The sequence below is a fragment of the Manis javanica genome, chromosome 15 (genome assembly GCF_040802235.1).
Source record: "Manis javanica isolate MJ-LG chromosome 15, MJ_LKY, whole genome shotgun sequence".
Taxonomy (NCBI): Eukaryota; Metazoa; Chordata; class Mammalia; order Pholidota; family Manidae; genus Manis; species Manis javanica.
The window spans coordinates 75,048,096-75,067,069 of record NC_133170.1 but is presented as its reverse complement, the minus strand read 5'-3'; the positions used below and the strand labels follow the sequence as shown (position 1 = coordinate 75,067,069).

The 18,974-nt window shown below is 45.6% G+C and overlaps 1 protein-coding gene across 2 annotated transcripts in view; it reads right to left on the bottom strand.

Moving 5' to 3' along the window:
• SRRM4 (serine/arginine repetitive matrix 4) overlaps positions 1-14,276 on the bottom strand; it is a 142,994-nt gene extending 128,718 nt beyond the window's left edge. For both annotated transcript variants that reach the window (XR_012125412.1, XM_073222378.1), the window contains exon 1: positions 13,088-14,276. Coding sequence is in view for 1 of the 2 variants with exons in the window: in XM_073222378.1 (XP_073078479.1) it covers positions 13,088-13,218 (131 nt within the window). In the remaining variant the exon portion in view is untranslated. The remainder of the gene's footprint in view (positions 1-13,087) is intronic.
• Between the last annotated feature and the right edge of the window lie 4,698 nt (positions 14,277-18,974).

Below are 18,974 nucleotides of genomic sequence, written 5' to 3'. Positions count from 1 at the left end.
GTAACACGTGTGAAACTGATGGCCAATGGCCAGAGCTCTGCCAAGCTGAGCAACCATGGACAAGTAAAACAACCTCGCTGGGCCTGTATTCTCACTTACAATGTAGTGCTGTTTTTAATCATCCTAGAAGTTAGTGCACGGAAGTGGGAAATCCCGATTCTTAACAAATGTCTGTTCCCCCACCCCTCCATCAGCACCAGTAAGTCAGCTGCTGGTCCTCTGCATTGCCCTCTTTGGGTTTAGCTCTGGTCAGAAAACAAGCGGTTAACTACCAATATCTCCGGTCTCCTTGTCTTGAAGGGTCATTCCTCTCCATGGATGGGTTGGTAATCCTTTTGCTGGGAAGAGCACTTCTAGCATGAAAGGCACTTCCCGCTGGCTGATGCTCCCAGGAAGTAACTGCTCCGTGGGGGAGGGACCATCAGTGCTCCAGGCAACCCCTCACTCTGGCCCATGAGGTCAGCCTCACTACTGGGCAGTCCCTCCCCCGTCTGCCTGCACTCAGCCTGGGGATAAGCTTTCACGGAAGCCATCACCAGGCAACTCGGAAGCAGAGAACAGCTGCCCTCACAGTGACATTCTGGGCTCCTTACCTTGCCTCAGGGGAAGGAAGGGCTGGGAAGGCAGGAAGGCTGCGCCAGTATCTCCGGGCTGTAGTTCTAACTCTGACCCTTACGAGGTGATAACTTTGGCCAAGGGGCTTCAACCCTTGGAGCCTCATTTTCTCTCCCAAGAAAGGTTTATTCTCTTGTTTCCCTTTCCCTTCCTGAGGGAAACTTGCTTCCAGAAAGGCTGCTACATTAAGTAGTGTCAGACTCCCCTCAGTGAATGTGCTCACCCAAAAATAAAACTGGGCAGTACAGGTGGGCACACATCCTGAGCCACGTTCTCCCTTCTGCACCATGGTGGCACTGGGATGGAGCAGAATGAAGTCACATACTGAGCAATGAAACTGCTTGGCAAGAATTTCCTTGTTTGTCTATGGCGTTCCTGATCTTTCCCTCCTATGTGAGGAGATGGGCACGGCAGGTATTCTAAGAAGAATTAGTAAGAGCTACCAAAATATTTGCATCTCTGACATTACCCAGCTGTGTGAGTTTAGGCAAGTTACCAACTTCTCTGATCCTTAATTTTTTTCATCTACTAACTGGAAATTAGAATGGTATCTAAATACCTCAAAGGATGGTTGAATGGATTAAGTGATATGTTGCACATGCAGATAAAGCATTTTGCTCAGTGACAGCCATGTAGTAAGCACTCAGAAACTATTGTTAGTGGCTACTATTAAAAGTTTGACAGATGTCTTGGGCATAAACATGAGCAACTTCTTCATGAACATATCTCCCCAGGGCAAGGGAAACAAAAGCAAAAATGAACAAGTGGGACTATATCAAGCTGAAAACTTCTGTACAGCAAAGGACACCATCAATAGAACAAAAAGGCATCCTGCTGTGTGGGAGAATATATTCATAAATGACAGATCCGATAAAGGGTTGACATCCAAAATATATAAAGAGCTCACACACCTCAACAAACAAAAAGCAAATAATCCAATTAAAAAATGGGCACAGGATCTGAACAGACAGTTCTCCAAAGAAGAAATTCAGATGGCCAAGAGGCACATGAAAAGATGCTCCACATCGCTAGTCATCAGAGAAATGCAAATTAAAACCATAATGAGATATCACCTCACACCAGTAAGGACTGCCACCATCCAAAAGACAAACAACAACAAATGCTGGCGAGGATGTGGAGAAAGGGGAACCCTCCTACACTGCTGGTGGGAATGTAAACTAGTTCAACCATTGTGGAAAGCAGTATGGAGGTTCCTCAATAAACTCAAAATAGAAATACCATTTGACCCAGGAATTCACTCCTAGGAATTTACCCTAAGAATGCAGCAGTCCAGTTTGAAAAATACATATGCACCCCTACGTTTATCGCAGCACTATTTACAATAGCCAAGAAATGGAAGCAACCTAAGTGTCCATCAGTAGATGAATGGATAAAGAAGATGTGGTACATATACACAATGGAATATTATTCAGCCACAAGAAGAAAACAGATCCTACCATTTGCAACAACATGGATGGAGCTAGAGGGTATTATGCTCAGTGAAATAAGCCAGGCGGAGAAAGACAAATACCAAATGATTTCACTCATCTGTGGAGTATAAGAACAAAGAAAAAACTGAAGGAACAAAACAGCAGCAGACTCACAGAACCCAAGAATGGACTAACAGTTACCAAAGGGAAAGGGACTGGGGAGGATGGGTGAGAAGGGAGGGATAAGGAGAAAAAAAAGCAGGGGGCATTGCTATTAGCAGACATAATGTAGGGTGGGGGGGCACAAGGAGGGCTGTACAACACAGAGAAGACAAGTAGTGATTCTACAGCATCTTACTACGCTGATGGACAGTGACTGTAATGGGGTATGTGGGTGGGAACTTGGTGATGGGGGAGTCTAGTAAACATAATGTTCCTCATGTAATTGTAGATTAATGATACCAAAATAAAAAAAAAAGTTTGACAGATAAAGAAGTTGAAAATTTGGTATGCTCAGCAATAAGGCACAGGGAGAGGAGAGGGGCTTAATGGGGGTCCCTCTGGCTCTGGCAGTGCAGGCTGGCCAATGACCAGAGGCAGTCACGCCATCCCTGCCCTCACTGGGGAAATCCATGCTCAGTGCACTAGCTCTTAGGGTCAGGGATTTCGTCCTGCAGTAGGATGGGGACACTAAACTTGCAGTCAAGAGACCCGGGGTTTATTCTGGGTCTTTATAAGACCTTGAGCCTCAGTTTCTTCATCTGCAGAAATGGATATAAACCTGGCCTTTACTATTGTGAGGATCAAATGAGATCACTAGTCATCATTTAGTGAAAAAAGCAGCAACAATAATAACGGCATACCAGTATTTCATGATGTGACTTTAGGCAAGTCATTTCAGATCTCTGAACCTCACTTGTCCTATTTGGAAAATGGGAACAAATTGGTGGTTTTTTCTGCTTTCTTCCTCAAGGAACTCTGAGCAGTACGGTGTCTCAGAGCTGGGTGTCGAGTGCCTGTATTTCAGCTATAGCTCTGGCATTAACCTTCTGGTGCCCCATGGAATGCCCTGTGCTCTTTCTGTGCCTCAGCTCCCCATCTGTAAAGTGGAGAGGCTGTATGTGAGTCACTCAAAGGTCCCCTCTGGCCTGCCTATCCTGACAGCAGGCTAAATGCCACAGTGAGGTGGAAGTGGCTTATAAGGAGCTGACCTTTGCAGGGTGTTGTTAGGATGGTTTCCTGCTGGAAACAACTGTCCACATGGCAAATAGTGGCCCTGAGCCGATCCTGTACCACTGCTCAGAAACCTACCCCCTAGGGGAGTAGGCTGGGCTCCAAAATCACCTGCCACCTGGCAGTGGAAGTGGGGCTGGAGCAGGGAAGCTCCCTATCAGCCAGAAGCTCTGAAATATGATCCCAGGAATAGCCCAAGCTGCTCACCTGCTCTGTGACGCATGGGCTGGGTACAGATGGACGTCTCCTCAGGGTCCCCAGACCAACATATGCCACAGGAGGCCTTTATGGGGCAGGATGCCATATCTCACAGTAGGGGTGGAGTGGCAAGAGAGCTGTATTTGGACACCTGATCACAGAAGGCAAGTTCAAACACGAACGTGAGGTTGGGTAAACACCACTTCACTGAGCCCAGAGATCAGCAGGCTGACTCGGCTACGACCCTTGGGCAGCTCTCTCCCACTCTGTGGGAGTCTCAGCTTCCCCTTTTACACAGTGACGAGCTGGGCTAAGTCAGTGAACCCTAAAGATCTTTTGATTACTATCTCTCTCAGTAAGAAATCTGAGCGTGAAACCCCCATATATGTGTATTTGTTTATAAATTATACATGCACACTATTGTTCCAATACATGATGCATATTATAAAACACATGCTCAGACCTCCATGTGTAAAATGAGGAGGTTGGATGGTCTCAAAAGTTCCTTTAGCTCTAAAATTCTGATGCTGTACCTCTGTAAGTCTCTGTTTCCTTATCTGTACCATGCGCTTATACCTGCATGCCCTCGTTAATTATGCATTCAATAAACATCTAAAGCGCTGCACCCATGGACCACTCTCCTGTGTGCTGAGATGCAGCAAGGACTGCCACAGACATGGTACCACCTTCAGGAGTTCAAATGTTTCTCCTGAAAATTAAAGGAATTAACATTGCTCTTTTCTAATACTGGCAATTCCATATGCTTCAGACTACTAGGTACGAAATGATTTGATGAGGGGAAAGTGTTATAATTCATGCATTCAACCAATGCTTGTTCAGTCCCCCATTATGTATCAGAAAAAAGAAAGACACCAATAAGCACAGAGAAGTGGTCCCTGCCCTCATGATGCTTTCAGTTTATGGGGACAGGTACACTTTAACCAATGATACCACAGATCAAAATAAAATTACAAATATGTTGAGAACCAACAGAGGTACTTCAGTTATAAGAAAGTCTGCAATGCAGGGTGTAACCTAGTCTAGAGCGTTGTGGAAGGAATCCCTGAAGAAACAACATTTGAGCTGAGATCTGAAAGTGGAGTAGTCATAAATTAGGCACCAGGAGAGAGGGAGAGCATTCCTGGCATCATGTGCAAAGGCCCGGTGGCAGGGAGGGTATGGAAATTTAAGTAACTAAAGGGCGTGGGGCACAACTGGAGCACAGAAGTGAGGAGCAGCGTTTTAGAAATGATTTGGGGGAGGTGGGCAGAAGCTGGACCATGAAGAGGCTTTAGAGTTTGGTGGGGAGTCAGCTCTGTATTCTACAAGCCAAGGAATAGAGATGGAGGGCTTTGGGTGGAAGGGAGGGCATATGTGATCTGACTTGCTTTTCAAAGTGGTTCTTCTGGCTCCATGTGGAGAATGGTAAGTCAGGATCAAGGAAGGCAGCATTGCTGAGAGTGGTGTGAGATGGGATTATAAAACAGAGATTGCCTAAACTGATTGGACATAAAACATGAGGAACAAAACAAAACAAAAACACCCTTAACCTTAAAGCCAACCACAGTGACAGGAAGCACAGCAGGTAGCAAAGAACATAGCTGCAATCAGGCAGAGCTGAGTTCAGATCCTATTTCATCACTGACAAACTGTATGACCTTGGACAAGCCACATCTCACCACCTCCCTGGTATGTTTTCCCTCCTCTAAAAAGTATACTAGACTAAAGCATATTGCATATCAGATATAAACATATCTGGGTTCTTATCCCAATTCTGATTCTTATTAGCTATGTGTCCTTGAACAAGTCACTTCTACTCTCAGAGCCTCAGTTTTCTCATCTATAAAACAGGGTCATAAAATACATCTCTCCTGGAGTTGTTGTGAGGATGGCATTAGATACAGATAAAATGTGCTGGGCACATGATAACATAAGGAGCTCAGCACACACATTCCCACTGTGAGTGAGCTCACACACATACCATGAACACACACACTTTGAACCCAGACAGCACCTCTCTTCCTACAGGAGTCGTGACTATCTTGTGAAATTCCAGCTCACTTGCCTAAGCTTAACTTCTAACGAAGCCAGAGAACAGTGATCCACTGGTGTTTCTGCTCAGCGAAGCTGTCAGCCGGAGGTAAGCCCAGGGAATCCAGCAACTAGGGGATTCACCCGACGAGAAACATTTGCGTCCGGAGGATCTTAATATTTGTTTTGAACAGACACACGTAGACATGAATTACTTAATGACTGTTTTAGGGTTCAGCATTGTTCCTCTATTTGGTTTTTTCTTTGTCTCTATGACATCTTAATTCCGTGTTTTATTTCATGGTGCTCTGCACATAGGCTGTGGCATATGGGAGCTCCCTCAGCAAAATCTCAAATGGAGATGGGGGAAGGGAGAGAGAGAGAGAGAGTGAGTGAGAGAGAGAGGGTGAGAGGGGGAAGAAGGGATGGAAGGGGTGAGCGAGCGGACTGTAGTTTCAAAGGTGTGCAGTGAAGGGGGGCTGCTGGGTGAGAAGGACGGTCTACATTTGCACACATGGGTATGTGAGACAGACCAAACCCTCACCGTCATGGGAACAAGATTTGCCACCGCTATTTGGAAGTCTAAACAGTGTGTTTTTCAATTTCCTAATCTGATTGATCATAATCAGAGAGATTGTAAATTTCATGCTTGTCCATAACACACGGAGGGGACCAGCTAAGCTCACGATATGACACTGTTATTCAAAGTCACCCTGGATGCACTGGAGTCTGGAGAGAGGAGCCAAGAAAAGCAGATCAGACCCAGAACACTGACTGACAGGGCACGAGTTCCCCTGGGGCCTCCTCCCTCCCCAGCCTAGGAGCCCAGGACCTGGGAAGTCTTAAGTGGCTTACAAGGCCCTACTTGATCTGTGCGCTGACTACATTTAGGGAACCATCCCCTGTCAGTCTCCCACTCACTCATTCTGCTCCAGCCACATTGACTTCTTTGCTATTTCTCAAATATACCCAGCATGCTTCCACCTCAGGGCCTTTGCATCTGCTATTCCCTCTGTCTCAAACACTTTCCCCCTAGTTATCCTCAAAGTTTGTTCCCTACCCTCATCCAGGTCCCTGACCTTCCATCCAACAAAGCAGCGCCCTCCCTCCATCCTTTTCCCCTGCTTCATTCTCTGTAAAGCATTTACTGCCGCCTGACCTCACATGATTTCTTCATTTATTATCTTACTCCCCTACATGAGTAAGGACTTTGTGTTGCTCACTGCTATATTGAGTAAGGAGCTCAAAAAAATATTGTTCAATGAATGAGAGGATAAGCATATTTTTTGGCCACATGCAGCTTCTTCCATTTTGTGCATTCATTTCCCTGCAGTGTCTTTTATCTTTGACATGTGTGGGCTCATTCCATTCCCCCGACTATCGGTGGCTGCCCAAGGATTACAGGCTGGATTTCATTTGAGCCAGAGCTAGACCATGAAGGACAAGAAGCCTAATGGCCCACACCAGAGTCTGCATGCTTAAACCAATGACGGGGAGCTGGAAATTTTACACTAGAAGGGCACTTTCCTTCCACAGCCCCCCTTCATCAGCACTAACTATGATACCCTGGCAAATAATGTCCACTCCGGATAATTTAAGCTGTTTTTATTTCTGGGAAAACAGAAGGTCTTTTTTGAGATTCTTCTGAAGACAAATGCCTTACTTGTTCTGATCATTCCTTGCATTTGATGAAATGAAAGAATTGTCCCCATTTTACAGATCAGATAATTAAGAATCAATGTGACTATAAGTAAGGGACTCATGCCCCTCTCTGTCCTCTGGTTTTCCACATCCCCTTTTCTTTGCTCCTACCTGTATTAAAGTACTTAAGACTGTGCCTCATGTCATATGTTCTTGTGCTGTGTCTACCATTGCCACTAAATCTGAGGCTCTCAAAGGAAGAGATTCCATTTCATTCACTTTTTCTTCCCTGATGGGCCTGGCACATAGTAATAATAAAAACTGTAATTTAGTATTAATAGTAAGGGCTAACATCGATGGAGACCTAACTGTGTGCCAAACAGCACTTTCCATAAATTAGTTCACTCAGTCTTTTCAGCAGCTTTTGGAGGTGGCTGCTATTATTAGCCCCATTTTATGGACGAGGAAACCAAGATTGAGAAGGTTGAGTTGCTTGCCAAAAGTCACAGAGCCATTAAGTGTTTGCAAACAGAAAAATGAAACATATCTTTTGATTAATTTGCCATCAGGGGCCTGTCAGATTTTTTAAACAGCTCTCTACCTCTCCAGTGGTTCTTTAGGAAACACCAAAGTCATATTCAAAAATGAATACAGAGCACTGGGGTGGTCAAGTGGCAAGACCCCTGACCATCACTGCTGAGCAACCCCAGCCCAGATGGTGAGGGCTTGGCACTGCCGCTCAAGCTTCTCATAGATAGTATGTGCCATAGTAACAGAAGCACCCATTTACGGTCTTGGCTGGTGTTAGGCACTGTGCCGAGCTCTTTATATGAATGATCTTCATTCTTCACTACAACCCCAAGAGATGAGTATTTCACAGATGGGGAAACTGAGGCACAGAGAGGTGACGTGACTAGCAGATTCGAAAGTTAGGAAGTAGCACAGCAGGATTCCAGCCTGGGTAGGTATGACTTCAGAGCCCAAGCTCTTAACCACATGACTTCCTCCCCTTCAGAAGAATTCTTGCACACCTCAGAAAAAACTCTTAGTAACAAGCAATTAGAGAACTCCGGTTTTGTTAAGCCCCTGTGAATTCTTTCACCTCACAGGAAGGTAAATCCAGCCACTCTGGTAGAAAGGATATTTTTAAAATTTATTGTGCCCCTGAGGTATGCCTGAGGTGCTCACAGAGCAGAAGGCACACGACCCAGGCTCCTTTCCTCATTACAGGAGTTAGGCTTTTAATGATGTGCCCCCTTTTTTAGTGGCCTGGAGCTGGAGCAGAGTTAATAGATACTTGCACAGCCTAGAAAGCATTTCCAGGTGGCATTTAGTCAAACCTCCTGCCCCCTCTGCCAGCTGGTCAACACGGGTGCTGTAGCCAGGCAGACACCTGCATGTAGAGCTTCATTCTGAAGCTAGCAAGAGTCACATCTATTTGCAGTGCATATGTCTCCTAGACTGTACTGAGCAGAACTCCCAGGGTGTCAGGACTGGGGGTGGGGCTGGGAGAGAGCTAATCTGATGCTGGATTTGGCTACGTGTACTCATTTAATTAATGCGTCCAACTTTCACTCAACATCTATGGCAGGCAGGGTCTCTGAGCTGGCATGGTTGCCAAGTGAAAAACAGCAGTGTCAGAAATGATCCCCCAGTAACCCCTGTACAGCATTCAACAAATTTCAGCTTTCAGAAGAAGAAAGGTTTGACCTAAATGATAACATTCCCTTCTCAGAGAAAAACATTCATTCGTTGTCACGGCAAGCATTCTCCGTGACCCTTGGTACGTTTTCTTAACCACAGGCTGTCAGGAGGTCACCTCCAACAGACCCTCTCTCTGCTCCTGAGGACAGAGTCAGCACAAATATGCTAACGAATCTCTTGGCATGAAGGGGAGTCTTGAATTAAATGGTTGAAAGGCATTTTTTTCCTGCCTTACAATTTGGCCATCTTTCCCTTTATGCAGTAAAACCTCCTATAGTTTGGAATTTATGACCCTTTGGATGGGGACTGGGCACAAGTCAGCTTCTGGACTATTCTGTATGGAAAAGATTTTTGAAGAAAATTAACAGCCTGCCAAAAGAATTATCAAGGGAGTGCTTATTTTATTTAAGAGGGCCATTTTTCCAGCCCTTTACCAACACTCTCCACAAACAATTGATATGCTAATTTCAAATGAGTTTTACATGTTCATTAAGTGCTCAACTACTATTTGGTGATATGATCATTTCAATTTGGGCTGGTGAGCTAGGTTTTGCACTTTGAGCCTAAACTTCTTGCCTACAAACTTTTCCGGACTAAGCAATTAACAAAGAGAATTAATTAATGCCAGGCACAAGGACTAGACTTCTTTGGCGGGGACAAAGAGAGGATTGGATCTCTTACACTCCAAGTATCCTGTTGATTCATGCTGGCTCTCTTCTTAGCTAGTATGGGGTGAAGTTTAACTATGGAGACCCTATATCCTGGTCTGTTGGATTAGTTCCTATTAGAGCTTCCATCCTGGAATAACTAACAGAAAATTCTTTCACTCTCTATATGAATGATAAATTATATACTCGCTCTGGATTTGATGGATTAAAATTATGATTTTCAAGGAGTTTGAATCTGCTCTATAGACTGACAGTATCTGGTCATCTCTATACAAACCAAAAGAATACTCCACAGAGAATACAGTCAATTCTGAATCCAGATGATTCTTCAGCCCTCTACCCACTAACTGAAAGAGTCAGATCAGAAAGCAGCTAACCTTCCCTCAGGGAAGGGAATTAGGAGACCACACCCACCCCACTTCCTGTGTGTTCATTTCATCTCAATGTGGTTGCCTGTCAGAAGTTGAATTCCACCATTTTTACTGCCAGCATTATTGGGGGGAGGAATGGGTAGGCATAAAGAACACAGTACTGGAAGGAATAGGTGATTTTCTTTGGCCATTAGAAGATCTGAGCTGTTTGTTTTAGAGGCAATATCAATTAAACAATCACCATGCACCACACACGACAGGCAGTGCTTTCCTTGACTCAATCCTTGTAACTCACTGTCTGAAAGGGTTACTATTATTATTTCTATGTTCAAGCTGACAGAAGAGGCATAGCAAGGTAAAGCCACTTGCCTAGGACAGCCAGCTAAATGGCAGAGCCAGGACAGAAATCCAGGTTTGTGTGAAACTCAAGTCTGAGCTCTTAACCACTATGATATACCGCCTCTCACTCTGCTATACTGTTCTGACATTTGAGTCAGACATCTGCTTGCAATTTGATACATTGTAAAGCTACTGCCTCATCAAGTATGCCTTACTAGGAGAGGAAGATGGGGACTAGGGACGGTTTTGCTCAGAGCACAGTTGTATGATGTATGCATATTGCTATGAAACCGGTGAATTGAATGTATGTATGCTTCTATCCTGGTACTGAATTATCTTCAGAGATAGACTTCAAATATCCTGGGGAAGTTCACTGAGGGGGTAGCCCTCATCTATAAACAAATATTAAATGTGTAACTAACAGGGCTGGCTGGTGGTTCATCCATGCCTTCCCCCTCCTCCCTGTAGATCTGCTGACTGTGAACTGGGCTTGACTCATGGACCTAAACAACATTTTTGATGAGACCAAGTCCCCAGACTGCCTCTAGAGGAAGCCAATGGGGCCCAGCTGAAGCTATGCCAGTGTCTCTGTCCCTGTCCTTCCTAACAACTCTGTTTTAGAAACGTGGTACTTCACTGTGAAGTATAGAACATTAAAAAAGAGGTGGAAATGGACCATCACTGGATGTGGCTGGCTTGGATGAGAATGGGGATGATTTGGGTTTTAGGGACAGTCTGTTAAAAGACAACTCAAACTCTGCCTTTCCTGAAGACTTGAATACGGCTGCTCCAGGCTCACTTTCCACCCCAAACCAGGAGTTGCAGCTATCAAACTAGAATTTATTCTACAGAAAGGCCACGCCTGTTAGAGAAGTATTGAGAGCATCCTTCCAGCATGACATACATTAGGGCTTACTGCACAGACTCTCACCTGGGGAGTGGTTTCTAAGCAAAAGGAGACGCAGAACATAAAAAGACACCAGGAGAGAAATGACATCTGGGTGGGGAGGGTTAGCTACTGCAAGAGTCTCAGATGGATTAAATTAGCATTTGGATAATGCTACAGAAAAGAATGAGGGTTGGGGGACCTTGTGGGCAATTTCTATGATTGAGAATATGACCAAGAAAAGGGCATGACAGTAACACACTGACAGGCAAAGAGCATGTGCCACACCGGGAGGACATTAGGCATTCTCTGAGTTAAGAGACCATCAGGAATCTTCTCTCCTTTCCCTGCATCCCTGAAATATATGGAAGACTCTGGACCAAATGCCATACTTCTAGTTTCCTATGAAATTCCCTTTAGTCTCTTCTACAAGGGCATATTCTTTGGCCGCCGCAGCACCTGATTTGCCAGCAGTAGGTACACTCCAAAGGTGGAATGCATGGCAGAAACCCAGGAAGATAAAACCACCGATTTGAAAACTCTCTACAAAGAACCTCCTTCCAGGCAGAGAAACACCAGCTTTGGATGGCATTTGGTGTTACCGTTCCATTCTTCAGCCTGTGTCAGAGGGTGTCCCCTCATTCCCATCCACAAATACCACCTGCTGTTGCTGCTTGCAGCTAGCTGGCCACATCCTGCCAGCCCATCAGGTTTCCAGTCCACCCATTCCCAACACAGGGCACCCATTTTTCTAAAGACCTGTGTGAGCTAAGTCCCTATCAGACTATGAAAAGTTCTCCAGTCTGTTTGATTCTTTTGATATGATTCCCTGGCATCCACTCCACACCCTGTGGAAAGTTCTGGTTCAGTTGTACCAGAGCAGGCATTCTGTCTGAAGCACTTTCCCAGACGTGTTTTCAATCTACTCCCTAAATGCAGCCTGCCAGGATTAATCAGTCCTCCAAGTGGTCTCCCCTGATCCGCTTCTTTCTTTTTCTCCCACTGAACCACTCATCCAACACCAGCAAAAAGATGAGTTTCCTACTGCCTTGATTTTCCCTGACAGAGGGCACAGCCTTCTTCCTTTCATTCTCAAACTCCTCTAACTGGGATGGTTTGTGAAAAGAATTGGGTTTTCTCTGTCTTGGAATGCTCTTGTTCTCCCCAACCTCCCCTCTGTTTCACCCCACATTCTCTTCTTCCTCTTTCTTTCTTTCAGTTCTCTTACCCTCCTCCCATCCCACTATTTCCACTGCCATCTAAGGACCTGTTCTCAGCCCCGAGTTCAAAGCAACCTGATCCTTTTTGAGAAACCAAATAAAACTCTTCCAAGACCATCTTCACAATCTTGGAAGCGCCCCCCACCCCCCGACTCTTGAGCTCAGAGTCCTGGTTTTGGATGCTGGAGAGGAGAGAATTCAGCAGCAGCAGCCAGAAAGAAGTGGAGGAGGGTGCTGTTTAGGGTGTATTTGAGGGAACAGCATATGGGCTTTTGTCAAGATGTTCAGAGCTTGCTGGTTTCTGAGCTGAGTATAGAAATGTACCGCTACCTCTGAATACTGCTTGAGCTGGCTCAGCTCTCATCTCCTCTTCCCGTACAACACCTCCAACCACCTCAAATCCACCATTGCTTCACCCCGCCTCCTCTGAGCAATGTGATACCAAAAAAAAGTTTCTCAGTCAAGTCATACCTCACCTACACCACCCACCCTAAGAAAACATTACCTCTAGACTAGCAACTCCCAGGTCAGTGACCATTGAGTGTCACTCTCTCTAAAGACTCTGTCCCTTCTCACCAGGTTCCACCTCATACAAGCCATTAGTTCCCATGTTCCAGCGGGAGATACCTAGTAGTGATGGGAAAAGACAGACGCCCTGGCCCAGCTGCCTGCATCCACCCCTCAGGTCTCAGGGGTACAGGCCAGAAAGGGGGAACATCAGGGTCTCCTCTCTTCAGGAGGAAGTCCTTACCTTGGTAGCGGTTTGCGGGCTGTGATACTGGCGACAATGATGCTCTCGGGACGCGGGGTGGCCACAGCTTTAAAGGTTCCTCGCCAGAACTTCTCAAAAAGCTGCTTCTCGCCTTGCTGAACGCTCGCCATAGCCAACCCAAAGGGGCCGGGGCGCCCGGGCGCTGTCCGAAGTGCTGAAACGTGGCTTCCAAACGGGGGCACACCCGGCTTCTGGCTCTGTCCGCGTGAAACCCAGAGGGGTGGGGTGGGAGAGACCGGGGTTCGGGGAGGGGGATGGGACGCCTCAGCCCGGGCAGGCAGGGGAGAAAGAAGGCTGTCCACCGCCTTTCTTCGCCTTCCGGGTTGGCTCTGGGCTGCGCTCTGAGCTTGCTGAGCCTCCGCGTCCCAGGAAGGGGAGGGAGGCTGGGTTTCTCGGCAGCGCCAGGAGGGAAGAGGCGACGGGGTCGTCTGTGTGTGCGTGCGCGTGTGAGCTCAGGCGCGCCCTGGTTTTGTCTCTCGCACAATGTAACGTTGGGAGAGAAGGCTGGTCGCGCGAGCTGCACTTTGCTCCCTCCCTCGGTCTCTCCGCCCCCCCCCCAACTCCCTCCTCCTCCGGCTCAGCCTCCTGCCGCCATCTGCATAACAAAAGCCTGCAGGTCCTGGGAGGAGAAAGGGCGGGGCGTGCGTCTGTCACCGGGGCCCCGGGCTACCGATTTGCAGCGCTGACCCCTCGGAGAAGCAATCCCGGCACCCCGAACTGAACCTGGCAAGAGATCCGGCTTCCCAGCCCGCTCTTCTCCACCGTAGCGGGCCTTCCCTCGCCCCTCGTTGCGTGCCCTGAGGGCTCAGCCACCTCCCTGCCACCCCTTCGCAAGTATTCTAGCGGGTCTTCTATTGAGGGGGGAAGTAAAAGACTTAAACCCATTTGCCCAACCTGCCCCCTCACTTCTGAGAGGGACTGCCTAGGCCAGCAATGGGGGCCCTCTGCATTCCTCTTTGCGCCTGGCCACCGCGAGATCCCCAACACCCAGGAAGTGCCGTTTGATGGACAATCCGTCTCCAATTCGGCTTCTCGCCATCTGCCAAGCCGGCCCCCGCCCGCAGAGGGGTGCAGCGTTACATCTGTGCGTGACGAGCTGTAAGGGATATTTCTTTTGTGCCTCACAGCCAGCCAGCCCAATGTCCCTGCTGCCAAACCCTGCCAAAGGAAAGAGTGCCCCGACCCCACCCCATCCCATCCACTCCTGGGGAATGCGGCTGCAGCCACTTTCCTTAATGCAGCTGCTCTCCGGAGAGGAGTCCCTTTGGGAAAAGAAAGAGTTTAGGGGGAGGAATTTGAGGGGGCCAATCTGAGGGTTACAAGTTACTTTTTGGTCTTTCTCCCCATCTCCCCACTCCCAGTTCAACCTTAATCCCAGAAAGTGAGAGTTTAGAATCACAAATAAACTCTAGATGGAGAGGGTCTGGGCAGAATTTCTCTGGTTTTACCCCCCAGGGTTCTCATTAAGAAAAAGAGAGTTGCAGTACCCCTCAGCCCATCTCTCCCTTGGAGCCCTTTCATCTCTGCAGAGTTGTTACTCCCACTCTTCAGGCTGCAAATTCCTGGAAGGACACCTCGCCAAGTCTTAAAGGCCTCCAAGCATCTGGCACTCAGTCTCGGCCTCTTGCTGATGCGGACAGTGATGGGGGACCAAGGGGGACTAGCAACATGTGAACTTAAGACATTTTTCGAAAGGGAATGGGAGAGAAAGGGGAGGAGGAACACAGAACAAAATGGGGGAGGAGAAAGAAGAAAGACCCCGGAGTAACCGAGTATCAACCCAGAAGCGAATACACATTTGGATTTTTGGTTTTTTTGTGTGCGAGTTTATGAGCGCCTGAGAGCGCTGCTCGCTCTGCAGTGACCCCTTCTGGTCTACAAGGAGGATTGCATTTGCAGGCTTCTTAAGTGGGTTGAGGCGGCCAAGAGGCTGGGCTGGGGCTGGGAGCTTGCAGGTGCAGGAGAAAACACACTAGGCTGCACCTGTCCCCTCCCTCCCTCCTATAAAAAAATCCCCCACTCTGCTATCACTCCCTGGCCCTATTTTTCACCTGAAGTTGACTATCATTTTAAGTGCACTTGAGAGCTCGGTCCTTGAGTATCCTGGGCTTTTAAAAACCATCCTTAGTCATCATGACATTTGGGGTCTGAACTGAGTCACCTGCAGGGGAAAGGTGGCTGGAATCCTACCTCCGCAAGATCAGTCAACATCTCCAGCTTGTCCTTGTTCTAGGTTCCTAGAGTACTGATAAAGTTCCCATATGCCTGACATTGCCTCTTATGATCCCAATGGTAAGAAGCTGCTCTGACTCCCTTTTAAAGGTGAGGAAGTTTAGCTGTAGGATGGTCAACTGACTTACCCAAAGTGATTCTGTAGGCAGCAAAGGAAGTCTGTGAAAAATGCAGTTCCTAGTTTTGCTTGAGGGTGGAGGTCCGGGGGATATCAGGTCTTCCAGGGTGGGATTGTGTGAAAACTTTCAGATACAAATGAGCTTCATACAGAGAGGCACACAGTGGTGATTTCTAAATTCAGAGTGTTTGGTGACAAATTCAGGGCCTCAAAATCAGACAGCCTGGCTTCAAATTCCAGCTCTGCCATATCCTAGCTATGTGATCTTGAGGAGTGACTTCACGTGTCTGTGCTTTGGTTTCTTTATCAGTCATCTGAAGATTCTGTAAAGATCAAATAGTATGTGTTTACATGGATAATCTCCAAGGATGAAAGGAATTAACATGTGTACCAGACATAGAACAGTGTTTGGAACATAGTTTACTAGAAATCAGTTATTATTCACATGGTTAAGATCACTCCCTCTGGAGTCAGATCTAGGGTATGAAGCCCCGCTTTGCCACTTTTCAGCTAGATGACCTTGGGTTAGTTACTAACCTCTGCCTCAGTTTCCCCATTTGCAAAATGGAGATATGAGTGCACATTTCATATGGTTGTTGTGAGGAGTAAATGAAATATTACCTGTAGGGGACTTAGCACAGTGTATGGTTCATAGTGAATGCACATTAAATGGTAGCTATTATTGCTGATGCTGCTGGAATCATCACCTGTTAGTATCTCAAGTCAGGCCATATTCAGTTCAGTAATCATTCATTGATGCCTAAACTTGGACAGGGACAATCCTGGGCATGGGGGGTCCGATGATAAACAAAACATGGTCACTTTTCTGAAGGAGTACATAGTCTAATTCACCTTCCAGGGCCCCACTGCCTAACATTTGTCCCCTTTATACCTTATCAAGTCTGGAATGTCAACTCCAACAAATTAATAGGGGTTGGCTAAAGAATGTGTTGAGAAGGATTCTGAGGTCATGTCACAGAAAGAGTGCTATGATGGATTAGTGATGTCTGCCACCAGCATCATACAGAGATGGGCAGCAATTATGCCACATGTGACTTAGATTTCAGGTCTGGCTTCTCCAGTATGATGCAAACTCCAGTTCTTCCATTAGCTTATCAAAATATAAGCATCTTATTCTCATTTTGTCAGAGTATTTCTGTTTTCTCCCAGATGCGAGCAGCCCACCCTGAGACATATCACTATGCTGTTTAATGAATACAAATATGTGGGATACAACTGCTGCCTATCCTCAGTGCTGTGCCGGTGGCAGACATCACTAATCCATCAGAGCATTTTTCCTGGGACAAAACCTCAGCATCCTTCCTCAACACATTCTTTAGATGGCCGGCACTAATTGGATGGAGTTGACATTCCAAATAAAAACAACATGCCACGCATGTCTTAATTATAATTCTGTACCTATTAGTATTATTCTTTCATTAGAAAAGGGGGAGACCAGGGACAAATGATTCTAGGATTTACAAACCCATACACTCTAGAGCAGGAGCTAGAGAGATTTTTATGCATCCTTCCTCCTAGTGATCCAAAGAGGTAGAACCTCCAGCTCAGAGAAACAGCTACCCCTCAACCTGAGTCAGTTCAAACCCACCTCACTGACATTACTGTGTTAGTTACGTTGGGTAAACGCCTTACTTCCACTGTGCCTATCACTTCTCTGAGTACAATGGGGCTAATCATCACCTACCAGCATCAAGGGACATCATGGTACTTGACAGTCTATGCCCATTTCCAAAAGTCCAGTGAACAGTGAATGATTCAAATAATTACCAAGATAATGGGAAATATGATAATGAGACCGATTTATGTCTTTGTGCCTTTAAACAGGATCATTCTTCATTCTGTATTTCTTCATATGTAATTGTAGGGAGAAAAAAGTGATTGCACTACTCAAGGTTTACTAATTATCACTTACTGGAAGTTCTACCTTTTGTCTAATTTAAATTCCGCTTGTGCTCTTTAGTGTCCACTTCTCTTCTAGATTATACATATGAACTGCTTCAAAGGACCCTGGACAGACATAGGTAAACCAGGAATCCTCCTTCCTTGGTTGCATAGTTCCCTAGAGTTTACAAGACAAATACATTTATAATACATTCATTGATGTCTTAGATAATAATAGCTGTACTTTTCAAGTATATGTTACTATGTTCTATATTATAGTAACCACTTGTGCTAAACCCTTGATAAACATTAACTCATTTAACCCTTGCGAAAGCCTTATGAGCAAGGAACTTCCATTGTCTGAATTCTGCAGGTTTGGAAACTGAGTCTCAGAGTGGTAAAAGGATTCAGTATGTGCAGACTACACAGTGGAAGAGAACTGGGTACACTGGAGGAGGAAGCTGAAGACTAGAGAGCACAGCGATGAAAGAATGGAGGAGAAATGGAGAGTCAGTGATGGAAGAATATGCTCCGCAGGAATAAATGAGGGAACTGCCATTATTTTACCCAATTTTAAAAGCCAGTGATACTATGTCATTATTTCTCAAAGTGAGGCCCCTTGGAACCTTGAAGGTACTCCCCCCAAAAGTTTTAGGTGGTCCCCAGGCAGACAAAGTATTAAATGACATAGCGCAGGATCACATCAAGCACTCCTTTTATCGACTGTCTTACTGGCCTTTGATTATTATCTTCAGAAGTAAAACTCCATGCCTTGATTTTCTTGAAATGTCTTGAACACATCTCTTAGCACTTATTTTTCAACAATGAGAAAGTGACTTCAGATACAGAGGCTTGGACAACTAGAAGTTAATAACATTGCTTTGCTTTCATTGAATTTATTTTTACAGTTACCTTCCATAATTGGTATATGATACTGATTTTTCATTTCTAAAACATCCTCTTTAAGTGTATTTGTTACATAAAGAGGTGATTCACTTTCTAAAATACTTTTTATTATAGAAAATTTCAAATACATAGAAAAGGAAAGAGACTAGCATAAAGAGCCCCTGTGTACTGATTTCCAATTTCAACAATTAATGATAGTTGATTTTTAAATATCTTGCTCTGATCCACTTTCCACATTCATAAATTATTTTGAAGCAAATCCAAGGCACTGTATGATTCCAGTGGTAAATATTGCAGGATGTATCTCTAAAAGACAGGAGCTGCTTTTTTTTTTCATAACTGCAATGTCATTATCACAGGAGACAAAACGAACAATTCCATAATATCACCAAATATCCAATGCCCACTTTTTCCCAATTTCCTCTTAAGTGTTTATATATTGTTTGTTCGAATTAGGATTCAAATAAGGGTTATCCATTGTGATTGGTTGATAAGTCTCCTTTAGTATCCTTTAATCTACAGGTCTCCCCACCCCTGACATGCATGCAGATGTACACACATTCCGTCTCTCTTTATTTTTGAAGAGAAACTTGGTTGCCTGTCTAGAAGATTTTCCCATAATCTGTATTTTCCTGATTGCATACCTGTGGCATTGATAACATGTTTCTCTGTGCCCCTCTGTTTCCTGTTAAGTGATACTAAGATCTA